The sequence below is a fragment of the Hydractinia symbiolongicarpus genome, chromosome 7 (genome assembly GCF_029227915.1).
Source record: "Hydractinia symbiolongicarpus strain clone_291-10 chromosome 7, HSymV2.1, whole genome shotgun sequence".
NCBI lineage: Eukaryota > Metazoa > Cnidaria > Hydrozoa > Anthoathecata > Hydractiniidae > Hydractinia > Hydractinia symbiolongicarpus.
In genome coordinates this window covers 6,211,303-6,237,503 of record NC_079881.1, presented here as the reverse complement: position 1 = coordinate 6,237,503, position 26,201 = coordinate 6,211,303, and the positions used below count along the sequence as shown (strand labels likewise).

The 26,201-nt window shown below is 33.1% G+C and overlaps 3 protein-coding genes across 4 annotated transcripts; 2 read left to right on the top strand and 1 right to left on the bottom strand.

The window, feature by feature from the left end:
* The first annotated feature begins 3,928 nt into the window (after positions 1 to 3,928).
* Positions 3,929 to 7,033, top strand: LOC130649108 (enoyl-CoA hydratase, mitochondrial-like). The gene is given in 6 exon segments (XM_057455324.1): positions 3,929 to 4,997; positions 5,000 to 5,023; positions 5,490 to 5,606; positions 5,873 to 5,992; positions 6,511 to 6,578; positions 6,655 to 7,033. Coding segments are annotated over 6 exon segments (498 nt in total). The 5' UTR covers positions 3,929 to 4,891; the 3' UTR covers positions 6,718 to 7,033.
* Positions 7,034 to 8,793: 1,760 nt separating this feature from the next.
* Positions 8,794 to 13,509, top strand: LOC130649220 (enoyl-CoA hydratase, mitochondrial-like). Its single transcript, XM_057455471.1, has 7 exons — positions 8,794 to 8,949; positions 9,056 to 9,259; positions 11,927 to 12,139; positions 12,345 to 12,461; positions 12,569 to 12,688; positions 13,073 to 13,140; positions 13,289 to 13,509. The coding sequence occupies exons 1-7, from the start codon at positions 8,859 to 8,861 to the stop codon at positions 13,352 to 13,354; spliced, it is 879 nt and encodes a 292-aa protein (XP_057311454.1). The 5' UTR covers positions 8,794 to 8,858; the 3' UTR covers positions 13,355 to 13,509.
* Positions 13,510 to 16,487: 2,978 nt separating this feature from the next.
* On the bottom strand, positions 16,488 to 26,128 carry LOC130649217 (dual specificity mitogen-activated protein kinase kinase 4-like). Of its 2 annotated transcripts, none has more exons than XM_057455467.1 (13): positions 25,821 to 26,128; positions 22,660 to 22,715; positions 21,857 to 22,001; positions 21,008 to 21,056; positions 20,424 to 20,537; positions 20,116 to 20,235; positions 19,883 to 20,002; positions 19,329 to 19,380; positions 19,040 to 19,167; positions 18,635 to 18,712; positions 18,256 to 18,404; positions 17,785 to 17,830; positions 16,488 to 17,607 (listed from the first exon to the last, which is right to left on the bottom strand). In XM_057455467.1, the coding sequence occupies exons 2-13, from the start codon at positions 22,670 to 22,672 to the stop codon at positions 17,491 to 17,493; spliced, it is 1,131 nt and encodes a 376-aa protein (XP_057311450.1). In that variant the 5' UTR covers positions 22,673 to 22,715; positions 25,821 to 26,128; the 3' UTR covers positions 16,488 to 17,490. The 2 variants fall into 2 exon arrangements, with proteins under 2 accessions (XP_057311450.1, XP_057311451.1); XM_057455468.1 differs by lacking the exon at positions 25,821 to 26,128 and adding an exon at positions 22,861 to 22,926.
* Between the last annotated feature and the right edge of the window lie 73 nt (positions 26,129 to 26,201).

Genomic DNA, 26,201 nt, shown 5'->3' with positions numbered 1-26,201 from the left:
ATAATTCTCAACACAGTATAAACAGAATAGGATAATTTTTTGCTAGTAGGTAAATTTGATATGCGAAAAAACGCGATCCGTTAATTTGTACAAACATTCGCAACACATCTGTCATCAACCAAAAACGTCAAACCATTCTTGTTCACCCACCCTGCTGCCACTTTTACTGGTCTTATCAAGTGACAAAGCGAGTAAATATTATTAACGCCAGATTTTTCTATATTTTAAAGTAATAAACTATAAACTTGACCAATTAAAAAAAATCAAGTAACTTCTACGTTTACGCTTTTACGGGTACCATTTTTGTTTACAAAAATGAAAAGATGGCATTCCAGGAATACTTTGCAGAATAAGCTAAAATGGCTATCCTCGTTGCACGAAGTTCTTCTAAATTTTTACGTTTATTGATGTCAGTTCGTACATTATCTATCTATCGCATCATTTAAGTTCACGAGGTAAGCAAGTTAAATTATAATTTTAGATACATGTGTTTCTTATATAAAAACGTCGAACTCTTGAAAAGTTATAGATAATTAATAACTAGTTCATCTTGGTAATAAACATAATAGTAGCTTTTTTTTGTTTGGCAAAAATATTTTGTTCTTCACTTCTCTTTTATAAGTCGTAAGTTTAGCGTCTTCATTACAGATTCATATCAGGGCCGTCGCAAACAGGACCCAGGATCCTTAATATAAGGCGCCGATAAACATGCGAGACCAACCTCGTCCCCAGGACATCTTGTATCTTTAAGTGGCGATAGTAAGACCAACCTCGTAACAAGGGATTTTTTTCTCTTTCTTATAACGAAGGTGTGTAATAACCAGACCGCTCGAAAAGTCAAGTACAAGAAATTATTTTCACTTCAAAACTCTATGGACCAGGGGCGGATCCAGTGTAAGTCAGCTCCATCACGCGACTGACATAAATTTTGAGGGTTAACCTTATAAACTTTTAGACTATTTAAGCTGGCAGGACATTGCGTTTCTTTTCTCGAGCTGGACTTTAATTCTTTTCTCTTGAAACTTTGCAAAAAGCATTGTCGTGATTTTTAATTATTTGCGAGTTGCTTTTTCTTTGTTTTTTATTAACGGTGTCATCATTGATTTCCGCCACCGATGTCGGAATCTTTAAAATCGTCTGAGGATAAAGATGGGGAGATAGATAGAGACATTGCAGCTGGCTGGACGCCCGAAACTTATCCAGGATAAAGCCTAAATCCTTGTTTTGACAGCTGGGAACGAGGCTAAAATGAATTTTAAGCAAATAAGAATCCTAACGGTGGAACAAATTGTTTTATTATCCAATAAACAATACTTTATTTTAAAGTTTATATGCTATCGAAAGTTAAAGCTCGTGCAGTGCAGCATAATGAAGATCGTCTTATAATGCGCCATCTTTGATGTTATTAACGATTCCCTTTATAATTACGTCATTTCCTTCACAATTTTGCAAGCACGTAGACTAAAGCTATAACGAATTAGAACGAATTATGTATAACAGGCTCTATACATATCTTATAGATAATAAAATGCTTTACAACAAATAAATTTGGTTTTAAAAGAAACACTAAACCGATCATGCTTTGCTTAACTTAGTCAACGATGTTACTGATCCATTTGATAGAACTTTTTTTACTCTGCGGTATTTATTGACCTTTCTAAAGCTTTGACACAGTAGATCATGAAATTCTTGTGACAAAGCTTGAATGCTATGGTGTAAGACATAATAATCTCAGTTGGTTTAAAGATTACTTAACAAACAGAAAACAATGCATACGTTACGGTTCAAGCACAACTGAACAAAGAACTGTGACTTTTGGGGTCCCACAGGGCTCAATACTTGGACCGCTTTTATTTATACTATATATAAATGATCTACATTATGCTTTAAAGTTTTTAAATTTTATATTATTTGCTGATAATACTAATGTCTTTTACTCACATAGGGATATCAGCACTCTTTATAAAATAGTTAACAGTAGAATATTTGGACGAATGGTTCAAAAAGTAATAAACTTTCGTTAAATGTAAATAAAAGAAAATATACTCTATTTTATAAATCTTCTAAAATCGATGAGATACCTCTTAAGTTACCTAATTTAATTTTAAATAACAATAATATTAAAAGCCAATCATCCATGAATTTTTTAGGTGTTTTGTTAGATGAGAATCTAACATGAAAACAACATATCCAACTGTTGAAAGTAAAATTTCTAAAAATAACGGATTGTTTTCTAAAGCTAAACCTTTCTTGAATTTTTACATCAAAGAACTTGTGTTTTTCTTTTGCACATAATTTCCTAACATATTGTAATATTGTATGGGCATGCACGAACAAGTCTAACCTGAGTAAGCTTACAGTAAACAGAAACATACTTGATAGTTTTTGCTGTAGATAGATACACATGCGAGCCTTTATTAAAAGAACTGGAAGTTTTAAACATCTATAAACTTAACATCCAGCAGATCTGAGTTTTTATGTTTAAGATAAAAACTGCTTCCTGTCCGTTAGTCTTTGCTGAAAAATTTTCTTTTATCGAACATAAATACGACACAAGGTACCCCAAAGGTAACTTCGTTGTACCAAAAACAACTCTAAGAGTAAGCGGCTATTCCACAAAATCTAGAGGACCACAGTTGTGAAACCGACTATTAGACCAAAATTTAAAACGAATATTAGTTTGGGACGTTTTAAAAGAGCTGTAAAGTACCTCCTCCTTGTAAATAACAATGATATAACTCCGTTTTTTTAAGCATTATGTAGTAGATTGATTTTACATTCATGCGTTTTTATATTTCACGTATTTAGTGGTTATCGAAAATTTAAATGTAAATAGCTGAACTATTACGGGGCTTGATGATAAAACAATTAGAGTCTTCTACTTGCTCCAGCCAATTGTATCTGTAACTTATAGTAACATCTTACTTGTATCTATTTTTACGGCGAAATATATACCCAACCTCGTCCCCAGGGCTTGTTAGGCTTTTTATATTTCGTCCAAATATAAAAGACCTAACAAGCCCTGGGGACGAGGTTGATATATACCTTACCTTACATACCATACATTTTCAGCAGAACTAATTAATTACTCGTAAATTTTAATTTAAAGAAGAATTGTTGAGGCTGAATATTTTTGGTGAAAGATAATGTATTATAGCTATAAAACCGTGACAAGTGTGTTATAAAAGAAAAGTTACCTTTCGTAACTGATTATGTAAAAAAAAATTTGCTACCTCCTTAAAAATATTTTCCAAGTTGTTTTTTAGAGTATTTTGTTTTTATTGTTCATCAATTTTCAGGTTTATTATTTTTTCTTTAAAATTGTTCTTATAGAGAAATGAAGTTTATGTAAGTTAAGTTAGCTATGATTTACAGTTCCAATAATAATGAAAAATTGAATTTTAAAATTTAAGAATATTCAATGATTTTGTTCCCCCATATTACTCAGTCCTCTTCACAGTTCAGATTATAGCTGATGACGGAAATCTTTAAGCCGCAGGGCTTCTTGTTTGTTAATAAAATCAGTTTATAATTATATATTATATGTCTTGTTTTTTGTCTTTATGATCAATTTCCCTGGAAAAGTAATTTTCATTGACTTTTAAACAATTTAAACAGATTCAAGTATACTCGAAAAAACAAATTCGCGAAATTAAATTCCTTGGAATATCATCGGGTTATGGGTAAACTCTGATTTTTTTTTAACTGCATGTTCTTTTTCAGATGTCTGTTTCACGATAAATATTAATAAACTTGTTTACTCATAATTTCCCCGAATTTGACTGCTTTCCGTCAGTAGCGAATATTTTATCCGCAAAAACACCAAAATTCTACAAAAAGAGGATGCGAAATTGGATTGTTCACCCACTAATAGGGAACGTGAGCTTGGTTTGTCTCATAGTTACTATTGATCCATCATGTTGATATTTCGAGGTGGAAAAGCGTTTGAAAATATCGAGCTACAGACAGTGGGAGTAAATAAAGATATTGCTTTGATTTGATTTCTTTGAGACCAGCATCCCTGAACATCATCACGGCGTCTCTTGTTGACGAACTTAAACAAGCTTTACATGACTTCGAAAAAAAAACACAGTTGTAGGGGCTATAATTTTAACAGGGAGAGGAAAAGCATTTTCTGCAGGTATAACTTAAACATATGCATAAGTTACTTGTTTTATTAAACTCTGCACTTTAATAGATAGATAGATGTGCATATTTTACATGACTAGCCTCACAGATATCGAGGGATATACCCTGTCTATTATTAGTAATTTTCGGTGCAACGTTTTTAAATAGTGTTCTCGTTTAGGATAGTGTTCCAAGACTCAGAATGTTTAAAGGAAAAGAGATAGGCGAAGGATTGTTTATTTAAACGGAATAATCATCAACTTTAAATCTCCCAAGGTTAGCAAAAGTCTTCGAAAATAGCCTTACCCGAACTTACTTGACTCTTATGTGTTTGGAAGGGGAAGTAGGGCACAAAACAAATATAGCCAAGGACGGTAGATTCTAAAAACAAACAGGTTTGTAGTGGAATAATTCACTATATGAAGCAAACAACCGCAACGTCATGTGAAAAATTTAATGGAAGATTACAAAACCTGATTTGAAAAATAGAAACATGCATCTTAGTCTATGTATGACGTTATAACACTTTTGTTGAGAACCAGAGCTGGTGCTAAGAATTATTTTATTTTAGACTTAAGAAAAGATGGTACCGAATCGTCTTTTAAACATGTATGTCGACCAGGAGGTCTCGCACATCTATATGTTTTGATGTAAAAAGTGTGTTAAGTCATAATCACTTTTTGTAGGCGCTGATCTTGACGAATTTCAAGACAAGAGATATGCAGATATTGTTTGCAGCACTTTTCTACAAAGTCTTGACTGCATGACAATCTTTTCTAAGCCAATCATAGCAGCTGTCAGTGGGACTGCACTAGCTGGAGGATGTTAAGTTGCCATGATGTGCGATATTGTCTATGCTGCAGAAGACGCTGAAGCCAACCGGAAGTATTAATAGGTCTTTGCCGTTCAAAGAAGTTGTTTTTCGCGTTCATTAATTTCTGCGACTTTTTGATTGTGGTATTTCACAAATTATTTTCTTAAAAAAAATGACATACAATACACGTTTCCTGAATTACATGTTTTTTTTTTAAAATTCTATAATTTTGATGTTTCAGCATTAAGAACATATTCAGCATCATTAAATTGCTGCCAAAGTCTAATTAGCCTCGGTTTGAAGCAGAGATCGATTAGCACAAAATTAAAAAAAAAAACTATTTTAACGGGTTGTTTAATTGCTGTATGAATTTGAAGATTTCACTTTTTATGAAGTTTCAGTTGAGGATTTCATTTTGTTTTAAAAAAAGTTGAGAAATAGCTGTGGTACATTAAAGAAAACTAATTCGGAAAAGGTGTATTTAGACTGAAGTGGACACGATTTAATTGACGCGGGTTGGGGATATCACATGCCGCCTTTTTCGTAGGTTTAATCCCTGGTGCTGGAGGAACACAACGATTGTCACGAGCGGTGGGTAAATCGAAAGCTATGGAAATGTGTTTAACTGGAGATATGATAACTGCGGATGAAGCTCTGCAGTTTGGTGAGTGTTTATTTTGTCCCGGATTTCTGAGCATTTATGGCTCTCGATATAGACTACTTCATTTTTTTGGCTAAAGAATGCAACTAACAAACTTTAAACGGCCTTCGCCTGGATTTTGCAGCCTGGGGAGTATTGGCCATTTAACGCTGTTTTCCGTATTTAAAAATGAAGAAAAATCTGCCTTCGTCTCAACAACTCTGTCTAGGAATATGGAACAAGTTAGGCTGCTATCAATGATCGATCCATTTAATTGACTTTATTTTTAGGCTTAGTCAGCAAAGTTGTGGCAAATGATCAACTGCTTGACGAGTGTGTGAAAGTTGCATCAAAGATTGCAGCCAATTCGAAATTAATTAATGCTTTATTCAAAGAAGCCATCAACAAAGGTGAGTAGCTCTGTGGTTACCATATTTGTTTATATCTTCCCCAGTCCTCTAGCTGCTCTTATTATGTATTTATGTTTTTGCACATGTTAGTTTAGATTTCGTTCTTTAATAATACGGTCACGTTTTAAAATAAAGTTTTATTTGTATCCGAATTTATCTGGAAATTCAAGGTCAACCTTGATCCCAGGACCTGTGCGTTTTTTGCTCATATTAAAAAACGCTACAGACGCTGGGATCGAGGTTGGTGAGTAGGTATATTCCTGATGTTTACTTACAACAGAGTTTAAGTTTTGTAAACAAAGCTTAAATTTCTAGCTCGTAGGTAAAACCATTTTAAAAAATCTTTATCTAATTCCACCAACGGTTATTCCCACACTTGTTGAAATTGCTTTTAAAGTTTCGTACCTTTAAAGGGCCGTAAAGATTCTGTATACTATCCAAGTAATTTTAAAACAATACTAATCCAAACAAAATACGCTTAAAAACATTTTGTAATTATTCAGTGCTTTTTACATTAGGGTACATCCTAACGCTGGATGAAGGCTGTCACTTTGAGAGAAGATTATTTCACAGCACGTTTGCTACGGTAACACACAATTCAATCTTGTGGGGTTTTTTTTAGTTTACATTCTTTATAATTTTTGTTATTTCTTTCTTTTCAGCATGATCAGAAGGAGGGAATGACTGCTTTTATAGAGAAAAGAAAAACGATGTTCAAGGAGTAATGAATTTAAAAATATCAATGGAAGCACGTCTTCGTTTTTGTTTTCATGAGGAAGCCTAAATTTCAGCTAAGGGTCTACATGTGCTTATTTTTTAAAGTTTTTAACCTAAAATGTCCTGATTTTGTGAAGAAAATATACACCGATTCACCGTTGATAATGATGAATACGCTCAGGGTCGGAAGAAAAAGATGGCGTTCATCTTATCGTAGAAAATACACGTATACTAATAAAAAAAGAAAAACAGTTGGAAGTAATTGTTTTATTGTAAATTCTAAACTAGAGTGATTTCTTCTTAACTATAAAGGAGTTCATGCTGGAGTACGTTATAAATATATTCTGAATTTTTGGCAAAATCTTAGACTCAACTTTTTAAAAAGTAAAAACATACACTTAAACTCTCTATCTTCAAGATTCACAAACCCATTGCATCGTCGTGTTAAATGTAATGCTCACTCACTGGTTACTTAACTTTTTTACTCCCAAATATCCATGTTATATATAACGGAGGTTGTTTTTCACGAAAAGATGATTGTATCACTGCGAAAACCGTGCGAAAACTGCAACACTCTACGAGACTGTCCTATATAGCAATCCCATCCTACAGCTGAGTGCAAAATAGGAGTAGATCCGATTACACTTTGTTTGTTTGTGAGATATAGCTCCCTAGGGTAATTTAAACCTATTTTAAAAACATTTAATTTTGTAAAAAAAAGTTAATCGATAAATTTATATTTTTCAAACCTCATTCCAGAGCCAGTAGCGTGTTTTAACGTGATGTTGAAACAATCACAGTTGACAGGAAAGAGCAATTTTGTCGGGGATGTTAATTCACACACAAAAAAATACTGAATAGGCCGTATAGCCAGTCTGTCGAAAATAAATTCAAGATACATTGGCAGGAAAAAAGTAAATTCTGCTCATTGAACAGACACTTGGATTTGAAAATAAGTGCTATTGACAAGTATTTCGGGACCCATGAATGATCTAAAAAGAATATCAAAAACACGTGTCAAATTCAAAACTAATTCATATTCATATGGTCAAATTCAAAATTAAAAAGACTACGCAGTTACGTAAAAAGTGTAACAAGTCTCCTGGAAGTTGGAACGTTTTGTCAATGATGATATTCACAATACAGTGAAACCTCTAAAAGCGGACACCATTGGGACCTCAAAAAAGTGGCCGCTACATAGAGGTGTCCGCTATATAGAGGTTCTTCCAAAAAATAGCTCAAATTTTTCCAAAAACCATCCCGGAGTTAAGTTATGCTTTCTTTCTTTCAAAACTAAAACAAGTTCAAGACATTCGAATATTTCAATGCAATGATTTTATTGACGAATTCTCTGCAAAATAGTATCTCTTAGACATGGAAGTGGCAATTAGTGAGGATAAATACGAGATCGCTGCAACTCTAAGGATCATGAAAGACAAAGTTCGAGTGTTTACATGGATACTTGGAAACCGCTGATTGGGGAGTGTTTGAAATGCGTGAAACTGAAAGAGCCAACCAACGATGTGGACACAAATGCAGTTGCTGTGGTTCGTACAAATTCTCATTGTACTAAAGAAGTGGTGGTTGGTCATGTGCCGATATATCTAAAGTCGTCTTTATGCTTCTCTCTCTTCTTTATTGATCTATAGAAATTATAGTGACTGGGAAACGCGTTAACTGCGGAGGTGCATACGGCCTAGAAATCCCTGCAAGTTATCGTTTTTAAGGCCCTGAAAAAGCCCTAAGCTGGCTAAAGATAACATACAAAAAAATTAAAGAATTATTAACTAATAATGTAAAACATTGTCTTAAGTAAATATAAACAAATTCTTTACAAAAATTTGTTTTATATATGACCCATTCTTAAAGCCTGTCCGCTGTAGAGAGGTCAGTTACAGAGGGTAATGTCAATCGGGACTTTAAAATGTTGTCCGTTATATATAGAGGTGTCCGCTATAAAGTGCCCGCTACACGGAGGTTTTATAATAAAAATTTGACCGTTGTTTCATCCGTTCCCAAAAAAGTGTCCGTTGTAGACAGGTATCAGCTATAAAAGGATGTCCATTATAAGCTTCACTTTCTATACGCCCCCAACACATTTCTACACATTTCCCGAACGCCGAAACGTGGGTCGCACATTCCATTTAAAATGGCGTCCTTAGTTGCACGAAGATCTGCAAGGTTTTTGCAACCTAGATTTGTTCGTACATTAACTTTGGGTCATCAATTGCTCTCTGGAGGTGAATCATATTATTCTATTCAATTGAAGTTTAATTTATAATAGATGTTTTACTTTTAACTGGCAGCAAAAACAAATATTACAAAGCTCTAAAAATTTTTTCTTAGGTGGCAAGGAATACGAAAATATTGTTGTTGAGACTGTTGGAGAAAATAAAAATGTTGGATTAGTTTCGTTAAATCGACCCAAAGCATTAAATGCTCTATGTGGTGCTCTTTTTGTTGATCTCCAAGATGCTTTATCCAATCTTCAAAAAGACAAAAGTATAGGAGCTGTTGTTTTAACAGGAAAGGGGAAAGCCTTTGCAGCAGGTTCGTATATATCTGAGGGTTTTAATTTTGAATTACTGCAGACTTTCTGAATGACTTATTGTGCTAGTTTCAATTTTAAATTGAAAAATTGCCTAATAGGTATCAGAGACAAAAAAAATCAAAAATATTTTGTTAGACTAAGCGAAATTGTTCTGCCCAGATTGCAAAAAGGGCCTCTTTACAATAGGGACAGCCAGATTATGTAGGCATGGTCCGATTATGTTTTTTTGCACTAGTTATGTCGTGGTGACCGGATTATGAACGCTGATATAAATGGCTGGCAGGCAGGCTGTGATTGGCATCTTCTTCAAACTTTTGTAAATTAAACATTCTCTGGAAGATAGAACACTCCTAAAAACTAGACATGGTGAAAGAAAAAAGTGTCAACATAATTCTTAGTATAAACTACTCTTGTAGTAAATACATTTCAACATATTATACTTAAAGTAACTAAATTTCAGGGAACCTAAATTATTCTTTTTGCAAAATTAAGTTTGGTGAAAAGTTATTAAACTTGCGAATCCCAAAATCTAGTATTTGCCACAAAATTTCGTTTCATTTGAGAACAACAACAACTTTGCCACCAGGGCTATTTGCTTGTCAGAAGTGATGACGAATGATGTAAAAGCAGTCAGCCCTGATTATATATGTTTTATAAGTCTCGAATAATATTTATGCTCTATATATATGTTCTATAATAAGTGAGAAATAATATAAAAATATCGTATATAACCCAGTCGGCCCGATTATGTTCGTTCTTTCCGAATAATATTTGACTGTCATACATAAGTCGGCCTGCCCCGATTATGTTTGTTCTATAATGAGTGAGAAATAATATTAGACTGTTGTATATAAACTGGCCTGCCCTGATTATGTTCCTTTTATAAGTGCCAAATAATATTTTTTGAGTAATAAGTCCTGATTATGTTGCCCTGATTATGTATTTTCTGCCCTGTTCTTAACCGGGGCAAGCTGCTGTACTTAATCAGGGCAGCCTTTATTATCCAGAACAAAATTACATCACAGTTTCTCGTCCGTTCACCCACGGACATTTTGATTATTTGTGTAAAAATTCATCTTTATAGTAATAGCTGTGTTTTGTCTGTCTGTTCACACAAAGAATTTGAGGACAGACGACTGCATGGATTTTTCCATGGGTTAACGAATAGTATATTATTTATTGTCAGTCATTTTTATCATTGTCATCACCCAACGCAGAATCCTTTTCCTATGCAAGGTGCTCTTCTTTCGTGATGTGCTCCAAGAAAAACATGATCAGACAAGAATTGTCTGAAGGCAAACTGCGTTTGACCTGTTTTGCTGTAGGAAAAAGTTAATATATAAGCCCTAGGAAAAAAGTTTAGCACTTTAGGTTTCTGTATTTGTGTACTTAGTCATTATAAAGCTGCTAAAATTCTATGTTGAGATTTATTAAAGCAAACTGGAGGAGAGGCAATAGAATTTTCCCTAAATAACTGATTGCACAAGTTTTGGTTAATGATGTGTTTTTGAATGTTTTTATGACAAGGAACCTTGATGCAAGTTCCCTTGGCTTTAAATAGGGGCCTTCTTGACAATTGATTTTTATTCCTTTATTGGTATATGGCAGATTGATACTTGATTTACCCCCTCTGTGATCGAGCAAGAAGTAGGAAAAATTTATGTAATATAAAAACAGTAGGAAAAGCTTCATCTGCATGCGCACTGGTTTCGTAGCTGAAAAAAGTTGTTTTTGACCATTGGAATTATATTGTTCTTTTTATTTGTTTATACAGTTGTTGATCAGTGTATCAATTATCTATGCCTTTTTGTAGGTATTCAAATATTTAACACTTGGCAACCAGAGATTTGTTAAATATATAATTTAATGTTTTAAGAACCTAATCTCTCACCGTGCTGACTCTCACCGGGTAATCAATTATATACCAATAAAATATTGCAAAAACCTTTGCTGGTGGCTCTTTAACTCATGTAAAATTTTAAAAGCACAGAAGGTTTATTTTACATATTATATCAGATGTTTTTGATTATGTTGAGAAAATATGTGCTATGGAAATCAATCTTAGTGTTTATGATTAAGCCAGTAGCATATTTATTTATGCTTATATATATAGCCACACGGTACATTATTTATATAAGCATAAAGCATAATAAACAAAAAATTACTAAAGAAATTTCAGAAATAGTCAGGATTTAAAAGTGAAAATGTCTGAAAATTGTTGTCTTTTTATGAAATGTTAGGAATTTCAAATTTTTCACAAGTCTCTGTAAAAGCACATGCTTTTTATTTTAATATAAGGTTTTTCAATGTCATTTTTTATCTTCAGCTTGTATTTTTTTCATTCTGACTGTATATATTGCATTTTTTCTTCTTCCTTTCTCAGCTAGTTTATCAGCCTTGACTGTAGGAAAGAATACAGTAGAACACTTGAAAATGTTGGGATTTTCAGCTAAAAATGTCAACAAAATGTTAGAAATGTCAGGAAAATTTAGGTCAATTTTTAAGAGACACCCTGTAATTAATAACTTATCTGCAATTTCCGTAAAAAATGTGCTCTTAATTCTTTTTCCCTTATTTTGCACAATTGTAATTTCCTATTCCCAAACTCAGCATTTTGCATATCTTTTTCTTTTGCAAACAATTTTAGTATGCTTTCTTGTGTCCAGGTGCTGACATTAAAGAAATGCAGAACAAAGAATTTTCAGAAGTTATAGGTGGAAATTTTCTAGACAACTGGAACTGTCTGACGAAATTTGAAAAACCTATAGTAGCAGCTGTCAATGGGTTTGCACTTGGTGGTGGTTGTGAAGTTGCTATGATGTGCGACATTATTTACGCTGGCGAGAAAGCAAAATTTGGTCAACCAGAAATATTATTAGGTAGAATTTTGATGGGCTTAAATAATTGTAAGGTATGGGAGTATAAATTTACGAGGAGAAATTTTAAGCAGATCTTTATACAATTTGTGTTGATAGTATGCCAACAAATTTTTTACTTGGCCATGAGATTCATCACTCTCTGTGGTATCTATCTGATTAGGATTAATACACCTATTTGCACGCAACTGCTAACTCCACTTTTTAGGTACCATACCTGGTGCTGGAGGAACACAACGATTGACTCGAGCAGTAGGTAAATCGAAAGCTATGGAGATGTGTTTGACTGGAGATATGATAACTGCAGATGAAGCTCTGCAATTTGGTAAGCATTCCTAATTTTTTTAAATTTATTGTTGTGTACTTCTTTTCTTGTGCAGTGCAGTTCTTTTTCCAGGATATTATACATTTCAATTTATGTTACCAATATAGGCTTAGTCAGCAAAGTTGTGCCAAATGATCAACTGCTTGACGAGTGTGTGAAAGTTGCATCAAAGATTGCAGCTAATTCGAAATTAATTAATGCTTTATGCAAAGAAGCTATCAACAAAGGTGAGTGCAGGTGTATAATCGGAAATTTTTAAAACAAACATTTTTTGCTCAGTCAAAAATTATTTTTTTTATTTTGAGTCTCTTGGCGTTGTTTGTTAAAAGATATTTATTTCAAAAACTTGTACTTAAAAACTCTTAGTAAAATGAAATAAAAGATATGATTTTTTTAGTTAAATTTCACCATCTTTAAAAAAATAGCGAAATTAAAAATCCGAAAATTTTAATTTCGGAGATTTGAATGTTTCTAAATATTGCAAATCTGATAAATTAAAAGCCTCTATGATCAATAAGTAGCCAATATGAAACCAAAAACTCAATCAGGGAGAAAGCAAATATGATATATTTACAAAATATGTGTAAAGTGACTATTTTTTCTCATTCAAGGATACAATCTTACTCTGGATGAAGGATGTCACTTTGAGAAGAGATTATTTCACAGCACGTTTGCTACGGTAAATATATTATTTCTTTGATCTTTTTCGTTTTTTAACCATAACCATAAGGATTTGAACAGGAGAAAAATAAAATTGGTTCAAACCTTGTTTTAGTTCTATGTTTTACTTCCAGCATGATCTTGAGGTTTTCATGTGTTTTTTTTAGCACGATCGCAAAGAAGGCATGACCGCCTTTGTGGAGAAAAGAAAAGCAGACTTCAAAGATAAATAAATTGTTTATGAACCCTTCTTTTTTTGTACATGAATTTTTCTTATATAAAAATGATATTATGTACCTTTGTTTGTCCAGGTTATAGCCGATACTGAATACTGACAATAGAAGAAATTAATTTTTTACGCCAACTATAATATACACTTATATGGATATTTCAACGTGTCGTCCAATTTTCAGTACAGCGGACACTATGTGGCGGGCACTTTTCCAATTATGTTATAGATAAAACAAACAGATTTAAAATTTTATGGTGGCTAAGCAAATCATGCATTGCTTTCTAGACGTTACAGGAAAGAATGTCTGTCAACTTTTTCATTACCTTATCCTTTTGTAACATGATAAGTTTTTCCCTGTAAAATATACCCACTCCCCACCCCTCCTCCCTTTAAAAAACAAAAGCTGAAGCACTTTTCTCCCGTTTGTTTGAACACATCAACATACATTGTTATATCATTACTGCATTCATTCTTTCTTTCTTTTTCAAACTCGTATATCCTTTTTAAGAATGGTATCCCAATTATCAAGAACGGACGGCTTTGTCATGTTCTACATCTCTTGCGCAATAAAGTGGAGGTCCTGGTTAATAGATTAATCTGAAATTATACACACCTTGATGTGTTTTTATCTATATTTTTAAATAACAACGTGTGGTAAACTTAATTAAATTATTGTCTCATAATTTTGCATAAAATTACAAAATTATTTTTTTGAATGGCTGTCCTGTAAAAAAATGGTTTGAATAAATAAATAAGTGAAGGGGAAGCGCTAGTCGGATGAACTTTCACGAAATAAAATATTAATAACGATTTGGTTTATAGATTTGATACACCAAAAAAAGTAACTTGTACAGAGTTTAAACATGTCCTATTAATTTAAATTTTACTTGTTATCACGGAGCGCAAGTATCCCTGCGACGAAATTTTTTGTATGCATGTCCATTCAGATGGCTTGTTTGTTTCATTGTAGAAATATCACCACGTGTGCAGCCATAGAGTTTGGTATCATTTTGCACTAAAAGACCGGTTTTCAAAAAACACCGGGCGCACGTCACAGCACCGGATGTATACTAAGAAGGAGCCGGTTCCACCTTTCCTCTTTTGCAGAAATTGAATTCACCTTTCACTGATTTATTAAAGAACGCGTAAATGATAGGATCTGCAATTGAATTTAAACATAAACATGCATACGTCAGCACTTTTGCAGTCGGTGTTACATCTCCTCCAACCAAAAATATTATCACTATGATATAGGTTGGTATCCAGGCTACTGAATATGAAAGAATCAACAGTAACGATATAAACAATGATCGAATTTGCCGATACAATAATCGTCTTCGCTCTGTAATTTGCATAAGTTCATCGTTCAAAACCACATTTCTAATTATTTTCTTAAATTGTGTCTTTGTTTGTACATATATACTCATATGAACATACACAGTAAACGAACCAATAGAAAGCGTGTATATGTTGAATGCTATCAAAGCATAGTAGATATCATTTCCAAGCCATGCTATGACAATCAGTACAATTGGTACTGCGGAGAATGCAAACGTTGTTGAAATAGAACAACCTTTTGACAAATGATTGTAAAAATAAGAATATTTCACTGCAAGAAACCTATCCAGCACAACAAGCACCATATTTGAAAAAGCGGAAAGTTGGACGCAAAAATAAATGGTTGCTATAACGACGCGCGGCTCTGATTTGTTGTGGATGTGATGTAGAGTGATGTCGTTGGTGAGATGAGACCATATTGTTTCGATCAATCCACATACACCAATTAGAAAATGAGATAACAGTAAAAATAAAAAGTGAATATTGCATTTTTGTTGTCGTATTTTTTTCTTTTTTAAAATCACAATTCCCACCAAAGCGTTCAAAATAATTATTAAGATAAATTCGATCCAGGCGATGTATAAGTAAAAAAATCGAATGACTTTCGAATTATGAAGATGTAACCCTGAAGAAGAATTCATAGTTCCCTCTTCACAATTACAATACTATGTATTGTGTACCTACCATTTAACTTTTATGACAAATCCGATAAGCAACTTAGCTCCTAGATTCTTTAACGACTGGTTCTGAAAAAATTGAAACATTTATCTCTCCGGGTGCATATAGACAAAGATGAGCATCAAATGACAATTGCCATCATGGAACGCATTAAATGACTAAAATTGTTGATAAAATTCAGATGATAAAATTATAATAAAAAAAAAAATATTTTAGGTAATAAGTTGCTTTTTTAATTATTTTTAGATTAAAATTATTTTCAAAAAGCACCTGTGGGGAATACGTTATCAAAACACAATAGCAGCTACTGGTTAGAAGTTTTTATATTTAAAAAAATAAGTAAAATATAAAAATGGAACCTTTTATTTCCACCTGTTGTTTTGAGTTTTCTGGAAAACATCGCCATCATAACAATCTTTTTACTTATAATGTAATTGTTCAGGGAAAGTGTCTGTTTTGCGTAGTGGCGTACATCTGCGAGACATTTACGTTTGGACAGACGTTGTGGCGTACATCTGTGAGACATTTACGTTTGGACAGAGATGAACACTTATATCGTGACACCTTTCGATGTCTTTCTTGGCAACTATTATACTTTTCCGAAAATCAAGGTTTATATATCCGTGACGTGTAGCCACGGTTAGGCTATTTTTGAGTAGGATTCGCCAATCAGGAAATAAAAAAAAAGTCGCTAGAATGTATGGTCGCCGGTCAAGCAAAAAGTTTTTTTGTGGGATATAATTTCGCAATTGGGATGTAAATAAGGAAAATTTCTCACATTTAAAAAATTTAATTTTAACGTTAGGAATTACGTTGCAAGTTTTCTGTTCACATAAGATAACTCTTTTGAACTTGACCGATTAATTGAAAAAAGTATTTCGCGTCATGAAAATTTCTTTGAATCTCATAGTTTCTGCTAGATGGCGAGTTGCCTATTTTGTAACTGGTGAAGACAACTAAAAGCGAATTAAATTTCGTTCATGAATTAAAAATATGAAACCAGCTGATGTTTGGATAGAGAAAGTTATGATTTTTCTAACACTGGAAAACTGGCGAGTATAAACTATGGAAAGCATAGAAAGTAGGTGCTAAAAACAAATAAATAATACAAGATAAACTGTGCTGGAGATGGTATATTTTTTTAGCATCAATTACAACATATGAACCTATAACCTTTAAAAAGTTTTCACTCAGAAAAATACCTGAAAAGGTTTAAGAATGACAAATGTAAACAAATGGACTTTTTACCGCTCATTACACATTTATCATTTCAATTGCCTGGCAACAAAATTAAATAGAATTCTGATTGGCTTATTTTTAATTCGGCCGAACAGTTTTTACTCGATTGTTCGACTTAAAAAAGGACGTTTAAAAATAAGCATATTAATTGTGCAGACGTGCAAATTGAAATGTATACGCTAAATACAGACAAGATGTACAACGAAGGGACTCCCAAACACTGAATCCAACCGTTGCCATTTCGATGCGCTATTCTTCTTATAAAGGCGCGACAAAGTCACTCCGTTAAACGTCCTTTTCATTTGTGAGTCTAACCATACAAAAAATATTCCTCACACACAAAAAATCAATGCGCAGTAATCTGACGCCAAATCTTAACGCTATAAAAATTTTTAACAGATGACAAATTTACAATAAAATCCCCTATTATACGAAGAAAAAAAAAATCGTGAAATTTTATTTCACTACAACAGTGAACACATACTATCCTATAGCAAATTTTCTAAAAAAACCCAACACGACGCAAGTATGAAACAATAAAATATCACTTTGTTTTTTCTTCCCTTAACCCTATTCAACCAGCAATTTTGAGGACTTAAACAGGCACCCTCCCAAGCTAATAAAAGTGACATCTTATTGTGAAAAAATTGGTACAAAAATGTAAGATTATTGGAATACAGTTGAGAATAAAAGAATTGTGTCATGCAATATAAGGCTTTTAGTCGCACCCTCTTTCGCCAGCCCGAATAGGGTTAACACATATCAAAGTCAAGTCAGCCCATATAAAAGTGAGTGCAAAGGGCGTATATATCGCCACCCAATCGTGCTTACGTTACAATGCAGTTTGTCGACTCCTTCTTGCATCTCATACGTTTCTCACTTTCAACTGGCTTCAGTTTCAATGTCCAATGCTGTAATGTTTGGAACTTGTCTGAGAATATCCTGAAACCATTTCTTGACGTTGTTATCATGACTGTACTTTTTAATGAATGGATGTTGCTGAAAGTAAGTTAGAACAGGCTGTCAAGTGCTTTAAAGAAAGGATACGTTAAACTACACAACAGTACCAAACATAAACCAGCTAGGTTTTTTCTCTCAGCGACTGATTGCGACTAAATTTTCGGAAAGAAAATTTTTTTTCCACAAAAATAAAGAAATAGCAATGGTAAAACTAACCAGTAATTCTGGATACTTTGGACGCAGATTGTAATCTTTGATCATACTGAAATATAAACAAAATGTAACAAGAATGCATTCTAGTCTCGCCCTTACTTTCAAAAATGGTATATGTTTCCACACAAAAATTGACAATACACAGGATTACATCAAAATGTAATAACTTTAAGAGATGGTATGGGGCTTTCCTCATCATTGTGCTTCGTTATTAAAATTGTGAAGAAATCTTACAGATAAATAGAAGATAAACTGCACAGGATATCTTTTAGGAGAATTATTTTCAATTTGTAGTAGGCTTACGGACGTTTACAGAGACCTTGAAACCTTGAAATTTTTGGCTAACCTTTTAGCTATAAATAATGGAAATGTGAGGTGTTATATTCCGACGTTTTCTGTCATATGCATATTGCGTTTTCGCATTAGTGACAAAGCTGTGTCGGAACATCAAAGAAACAAACAAAAAAAACAAACCAGCTGTTGACGCAATGTAAACAGTCGTTCGAGAAAATCTGATCAGGAGTGCTAACCAGCTGTGGGGGATCACCACGAACTACTTGTGACAGTTGATCAAAGACAGTCTTCCAGATAGGATATGGAAATTTGCCTGTCACAATCTCAATCTAAAAAAAAGGTACGAGCAAAAAATTATGGGAACAGACAAAATTTATATTATATTGCTTTTTGTCTGTAGGTCAAAGATGATAGCTGCGACAAATGACGGCTGAGTTCCTGCGGGACTTAGAGCAGTAAATAATATAACCGAAACAAATGCTACATCACATTGGACAATATATTCTCTCCATGAATTAACCACAACAAATGATAATTTAAACAGCAACAAGTCACTTACTAAGGTGAGCCCGAGTGACCAGACGTCGGACGTGACATCATATCCACCACGTGCAGCTAGGGGATCAATTCGTTCAGGCTAATATTGAAACATAATTACGTGAGTGTAGGCTAATTTAAAACGTAGTTACGTGAGTCTAAGCTAATATTGAAACGTAGTTTCGTGAATCCAGGCTAATATTGTTACGTGAATTCAAGCTAATACCAAAAGGTAGTCACGTGAGTGCAGGTTGATAATAAAATGTTGTTACGTGAGTCAAGACTAATATTATAACGTAGTTACGTGAATTCAGACTAATATTAGAACGTAGTTTCGTGAGTCCAGGCTAATATAGTTACGTGAGTCCAGGCTAATACCGAAAAGTAGTTACGTACTGTGCGTTACATATTTAACAAGAACACTCACTGCCATGTATGGTTGACAACCAGCATCTCGCGTTCTTGCAATCGAGTCAACAAGTTGGCCACTGATACCAAAATCACATAATTTAATTCTACCTTCTTCGTCAAGTAACATGTTCGAAGGTTTGATATCTAAAAAAGTAACACTGTATATCACACCGTATTTTACATACTTAATCATGTATATGGTGTAAGAAACCTTGGAAGAAAGAAAAAGGTGGCATTAAATCTAATATAACTTTCACTGCCAATCACACAACAGCCAAAAAATAAATAAATATTTAAAAAAATACCTCTATGAATAATATTCAAATTTGTTTTTAAGTAATCCAGAGCTTTTATAACCTAAAAATCAAATCAAGAAATCTTGAAGATGGTGAGATATTATTACGCAGCAGTAAGAGAGTGGAACCAACAATATTTATTTGTATAGTGAATAAATCAGATAGGTTTCTTGACATTTTTTTAAAAATGTTTAAGCAATGTTTATCTCAATATCAGGAATGTTAGCAAGAATCTGATCGAGATCAGCAAAATGGTTAATGTAGGAAACATTACACAATTTTAGAACATAAGGAGTCTATAAAAGCTTACTACAAGCGCAAATATTTCACGATTAAAGTAACAGACAACTTAAAAACACACACGAAATATATTGCCTCCACTTTTTCCTGGCATTTTAGTATAATCATGCTAAGAGAAGCTAGCTTTAACCAGGAGACCAGTCGTTAGTTGCTTATCCTTAACATAAGGTGCTTTCGTCACACTTTTTGTGAAGACACAAAACATGGCTGTTATTATTACGGGCCGATCATGAAAACATCAAAGGATTTTAGGCATGGCTTACACAATAAGCAATTTTTCCAAGGATTTCTTCTGGAAATTTTTGAAATAGTTTCTTATGTATAGCTTTGTATGTCTTATCAACAGAGGTCGTCATTAGCTCCATACAAATCCAACAATCACCCTGAAATAAGTATAAAAAATAAAAATTAAAAATACAAACAAACAAACAAAGTGAGGTAAAAAATAAACAAAGATGCAAATAATTCTCTATGTTACTTCATATCTTTCACTTGCCTCGTTAAAAATGGCGCCATAAAACTGCACTATAAAAGGACAATCAGCTGTATTCATAACAATATCTAATTCTTTTAACAACTGTTTTTGCTCTCGTTCATCAATGGTGGCTCGAATTCTCTAGAGAGACAAAAAATAATTTAGTGGTAAATGCAAAGTTTTCATCGGCTAATACAAACTTGGTTTACAACACTCTTAAAATACATTCTGGTACACATTGTGGACACTAAGCCATGACCTAAAGCAACAAATCCCTTCTGGGCATGCCAATGCAATCACCTTCTTACAGCAAACAAACACAGACATACCTTGACTGCCATTTCTGTTTTGCTTTCTTTATGCACCATTTTATTCACTGTGCCAAAATTTCCACGACCTAACTCACCAAGATCAAATAAATCTTCAGCTGAATATTCATATATCTGGAAAAAAAAAGCGACACTTGATATAAAAACAACTTATTTCAAGGATTTGTAGTTTTGACATTCTTACAGCAATGTCTTTTACATATAAACTGGTAAAATTTTTTAGATGTTTCTAGAGAAACCCATAGTGTAAATGTACCTTTTAGTACACAAAAACCTTTTCACCTTTTTGTGTATCAATTTTGAGTACATAACATTATGTAGTATAAATAAAATAACACTCAAGCAATACTGATAATGTAGAAATATTGATCAGTAGAAATACTGATAAGAAAACAACAATAACAATAACAACAACAACAACAACCAACAACAAAAGCCAACAACAACAAGAGCCAACATCAATGAAAAAAGAAAACAAAAATATACAAGCAACAACAAAAGGCAACAACATAAAAAGCCAACAACAATGAAAAAAGAAAACAAAAATACAAACAACAACAACACAATAACAACAATACACTAACCTCATCACCTATGCTCAATGTACCTGAAGTTTTCTGTAACATATGAACTCTAAAATGCATTAAAACATAATAAATCAACATGAACAACAATGACAGAATTATGGCTTGCACCAGCAGCCTTATTTAAAAATTTTTAAATACTTCCTACAAAAATTAAAAATCTATGTTATAGTTCAGTCATTGCCATTGAATAATACAGATATTATCATCTCATGAACAAGTGAGTTTATTTTAGGCTACGCTTCAGCAGCTGTAGCTGTCATCAATGGGCAATGATCACAATCATCTTTGGCTATTTATTACTTTTGCAAGACAGAATAAAAGTGAAAGAAACTATAAATAGTATAGACAGAAATACTCATATCAATAGTATTTCCTATCAACTTCCAGAAATATGATAACCTGCACTTTAGAAAGCAAATAATTAGAAAAAGTGCAAAAATAGTTCGAAACAATCGTAACAGAAAGCGAACTTTTAAAAAAAGAATGTAACATAAAGCTAATTTTTAGAAAAAGGAAAGATTTTAATCAATCTATTGCTTCCATCCAGGTCTGTAAGAAAGTTTATTACTTAAATCGCTGTGATTTGATTGGTTGATTTTGATCCATCTCCTCAACTAATAAATAGCCAAAGATGATTACGATTATTGCCAGTCAATGACAACTGTAGCGGTCGAAACGTAGCCTAGATTAAACTCACTTGTTCATGACATGATAATATCTGTATTATTTAAATTTTTTTTTACTTGATATTTTCAATATTAAGGGAGAGTTCGTAAAATCAGGAGATCTCCATAAGAACTTGAGAGAGTTATAATTTTTGTATATGAACAAAATCCGTAAACTTACACATTATGGGAACAATGCTCATGTTTGTTAGGAGAAGGAAGTTTCTCCTTCACTGGAAATTTGGTTTCTTGTGAAAAGTTAAGAACCATTTGACTGCGGTCAATTTTAAACTCCTCAAATGCCAGTGTCAACCTGCTCAGAGATTCTAGAGATTGAAAATTATAAGTAAAATTTCTACAATCTACATGTATTTTTGTTGTCTTTTAACAATAATAATGCTTTTCCTTGGGTTTTTTTTTAAACAAGTATGTGTGTATATTTACTACCTACAAAAATCATCGAATTTTTTGGAAACTAATTTTAAATTAATAAATTACACGTTGTTTTGCTTTACTTTGGTCCAATAAAATTCATAATAGATTAATCTGGATTTCACTTGATGCATACAGAAAGAGTTAATTTATATGCATAAAAGGCTTAAGATTTTTAAGATTTCAAAATTTGGATGCTTAAAAAATTTCACTTGTATTTTAAATTTTATTTTACAATGTCATAAATTTTATAAATGTTTATTGTTAGGAAAACACTTTAATACACAATTTTGTTAATCCTTACAATATACATGACATAATTCAAACTTAAAAGATATCCATTTCTACTGACAATCTTTCTTTTTTATTATTTTTATTTCTGTCTATAAATGAAAAGCAAAACAATAACTTAAGCAGACTACATGGAGATATCGTACACTTCTTAAATACGATGTTGTAGTTATGGCTTCAAAACAAGCCGTCATAGCAACATATCCTGTTGTAACAGGATATATTGAATAAAAAAATCAATAAATAAAAAGCTATACACACCTGGTCGTGACATGTTTTTCTTGGTATTTTCACACACACAGAAACTTGACAAAATCCTATAATTATTAAAAACGTTTTTACTAAAGGTTATACACATTTATGAATATGACAGATAACATGTAAAATGCCTAGAATCATATAACCTGCACTCTCTAAGAATATATAACTGTTGTTTTGAAAACAATTTGGTAAAGAACATACCATGTTTTAAGCTTTTTTATAAAAAATTGATTTTTGTAAACTTTGCCCCAAACATTGTTACTTATAGAAGAATCCTAAATGTGAAATCTAATATATTAATTCAAAACTGTATGTGGCTGTTTTTCTGTAACAGGCAAAGTAGATGTGTTTATTTTTCTTTGAAGTAGCAAATTTTGTTAGTTAACTTTCAAGGTGTTATGACACAACGCTAATGTATTTACACTTGAGTCAATAGCAAGATTAGTTGATTCATTGCATTGCAATTTTGTTAGGTTTTAGGCTTAAAATTGTGGTAGCTGGTAACTGGTAGCTGGTAGCTGGTAGTAAAAAACGGGCGTCCTTGGATCAAAATTAGGCCAATTCCTCAAGGCTGGGTCAAATTATGCGTTTAGAACAGGTTGATAACATCATCAAATTAAATCAAATGACAGCTCTATTTCAACAAATTTTTAACAAAGTTTAGTACCAAATTCAAAGAACATCATCTATTATAATTTTCGCCAGGCATATGCAGAAACAATGGAATACAAGGTCAGCATATAAAAGAACACACAAAAACACACAAAGACAAATTTTGTCTATACTATTAGCACCCCCTGTTACTAGGAAAAGCAATTTAGGCCCATGCAGTTGTTGTTGATAGACAAATGTGGACATAAATTCTATAATTTTCTCCTCCTTCTTAGCAAGTTCATAGGGGTTCAAGTTACAATATCCATACTGTGTAAAGAATAATTTTGCCAGTCCCTCAATATATAAAATATAAGTTAAAAAACAAGTTTAAAAATCAGCAAAAGCTTTTCAATTATTATCATTTATTGTATTGTATGCAGATGATTTGGTTCTCATTGAGTCGATGGAAGAATTAGTTGAAAAGTTTGAGAAGTGGAAGAAAGGACTAGAAGAGAAAGGGCTAAGGGTGAACGCAGCAAAGTCTAAAGCCATGTTTAGTAGAATTGCAGCCAAGTGTGACCTTGTAGTTGGAAATTGGCCTTGTGGAGTTTCCAGGAAAGGGGTTGGTAGTAACTCAATTTTTTTGTCAGACTTGCAAGCATTGGGTACATAAGAAGTGCATCTGTATTGGTGGAAGGTTAAGAGCTGACATTCAGTTTGTATGCAAGCGTTGCAAAGGTGAGATTATAGAGAATGAAGTATTTCCAGCTTTAATGATGCACAACAGTGGCTTTTTAGAAATAGTTGAGAACTTCTGTTATTTATAGGTGATATGTTTGGCAGTGAAGGGGGTGTTGGAAGAAGTGTTACTTGCAGGATAAGTTCTGCTTGGAAAAAGTTCAGAGAGTTATACTTCCTTTGTTGACTAGCAGAGTCTTGTCAATTGAAGTAAAAGGTAGGTTGTATTAGGCCTGTGTAAGAAGTGTTATGTTGTACAGTAGTGAGACATTGGCAGTGAAGCAGGAATATCTTGACGGCTTAGAAAGGAATGATATGAGAATGGTTAGGTGGATAGGTAACGCCAGTCTGAGAGACAAAGAGTTCAGATGAGCTAAGAAGCAGGCTAAGTATCCGTAGGATTAAAGATGTTATTCAGATAAGAAGACTGAATTGGCTGGGGCACTTGGAAAGAATGGAGGAGGATAATTGGGTAAGAAAGTGTAGAGACTTGATAGTTTCTGGGGCAAAGCCCAGAGGCAGACCAAGAAAGACTTGACAGGAGGTTATAAAGACAGACTTGATACAGAGAAGTTGAGTTTAGATCTAACACAGTCTAGATCAGATTGGAAGAGGGTCATTAATATAACCCGTCCAACCCATGCTAGCATGGAAAACAGACATTAAGCCAAGAATTATGATGATGATCATCATCAGTGCTATATACAAATGTAAAATTGTTTGTATTACAAGTAACAGGAATAAAAAGTGAGAAAGATCAGAGAAAACGCAGTGATACTGTCTTACAACCAAAAAGTATATATATGTATATTTATATTTTTAATTTTTTAAAATGTGGGCTTTTCCGGATGAACAATTTTTTTTAAAACGTAAAACTTGCCCTTAAACGCCTGCACATTTTACAGTGTATATGGCTTATCAGCCTGAAAAAGACTGAAAAATAACTGAAGCAGGAAGTCATGCAGGGGGAAATTACATCACAGTTTCTTGTCCTCTAGAGACAAAAAGAATAGAAAAAAACACATTCAAAAAAGTTTTTTATTCAGTATGCTTATATAAAGCCAACCAAAATTTGTGCAAACAATAGAGAAAATTAGAAATGTTTTTCTTCTTTCCATCTTCCGGTTATACCAAACTCCATGTGACGACTAGTTATAGATTGATACCAGCGTGAAGTCATTTGTTTACTTTTCAGCGGTAAGCGCTTTGGCTCTGGCATTTGCGTGGTAGGAAAACAAGATGCTAGGATTTGGTGAAGAGAGGTCATTTCCAGTAGATTTCTTCTCAAAGAAACATCATTGAGGTTTTAAACAATTATCAAGTGTAAATTGATGCCTTCTGATTTATTTGAATTCATTTACAGTCCTAAGAATGCCCTTGTGTCAAGAAATGGACTGATAGTAACTTTTCTTCACCTAGCACCCCCTTTTTTTCCCTGATACTGAAGCTGAAAGATCGTTACCGCATCTATTATAGCTATAGGTAGCTAGCACAGAAATACAAAAATATAATAAGGGCTTAACTTCGAAACCTCGCTAGCTAGCTACATTCATTAACCTAGGTCAAATGAATTTTGCAAAATCAGACCTCTCTGTATATGTTAGATCACACATGCGAAACAGTGATGTAATTTTCCTCAGCCTATATAGCTACAGTCTAATCAGATGAAAACATGCCTGGACGACATTGTTTAACTTTCAGCAAAGAGCTTATTAAATTTATTGTGGATTGTTAGCTATATTCTAGAATTTCATGGTGTAATTTGGGGGAATTATTTATAACTACAAAGTGACTCAATAATTTATGCAAAATAGTAAGGAAGTACTCACAAAATGGGTTAACCTTCTCCTGGTTTACAACAACACACACAGTTCTCTACCTTGCCTAAACCACAGCTAATCAAGCAACACTTATAACTATAAATAAAGAAATTTAAAAATACAAGATTTTGGATACATTGATACAAAAAAGTATCACTGGAGCTGTCAAATCTATTGTCCCCAAAGTCATATAAAATGACATATGTCAAATCAAAGACGAACAAAAAATTATCATCGAATCTTTGTTATTGTAGGTTTAGCTTATTGCTTTTAGACTTTGCAAAGTGGATAAATCATCTTAGAATTATCGGTTTTGTTACGGCTTTTTCATTCATTACGACGCATACCTGATATTCCCCATTGGTCACAAAAGTATGCTTAATCTAGATA

Coding starts and splice junctions, on each gene's coding strand:
- LOC130649217 (XM_057455467.1), bottom strand. Junction 20,538..21,007: donor CATTGAGCATAGGTGATGAG/GTTAGTGTATTG, acceptor TTTTTTTTCCAG/ATATATGAATATTCAGCTGA. Junction 20,236..20,423: donor AAACAGAAATGGCAGTCAAG/GTATGTCTGTGT, acceptor TTGTCTCTCTAG/AGAATTCGAGCCACCATTGA.
- LOC130649220 (XM_057455471.1), top strand. CDS start 8,859: ATGGCGTCCTTAGTTGCACGAAGATCTGCAAGGTTTTTGCAACCTAGA. Junction 9,260..11,926: donor GGGGAAAGCCTTTGCAGCAG/GTTCGTATATAT, acceptor TCTTGTGTCCAG/GTGCTGACATTAAAGAAATG. Junction 12,462..12,568: donor AGATGAAGCTCTGCAATTTG/GTAAGCATTCCT, acceptor TTACCAATATAG/GCTTAGTCAGCAAAGTTGTG.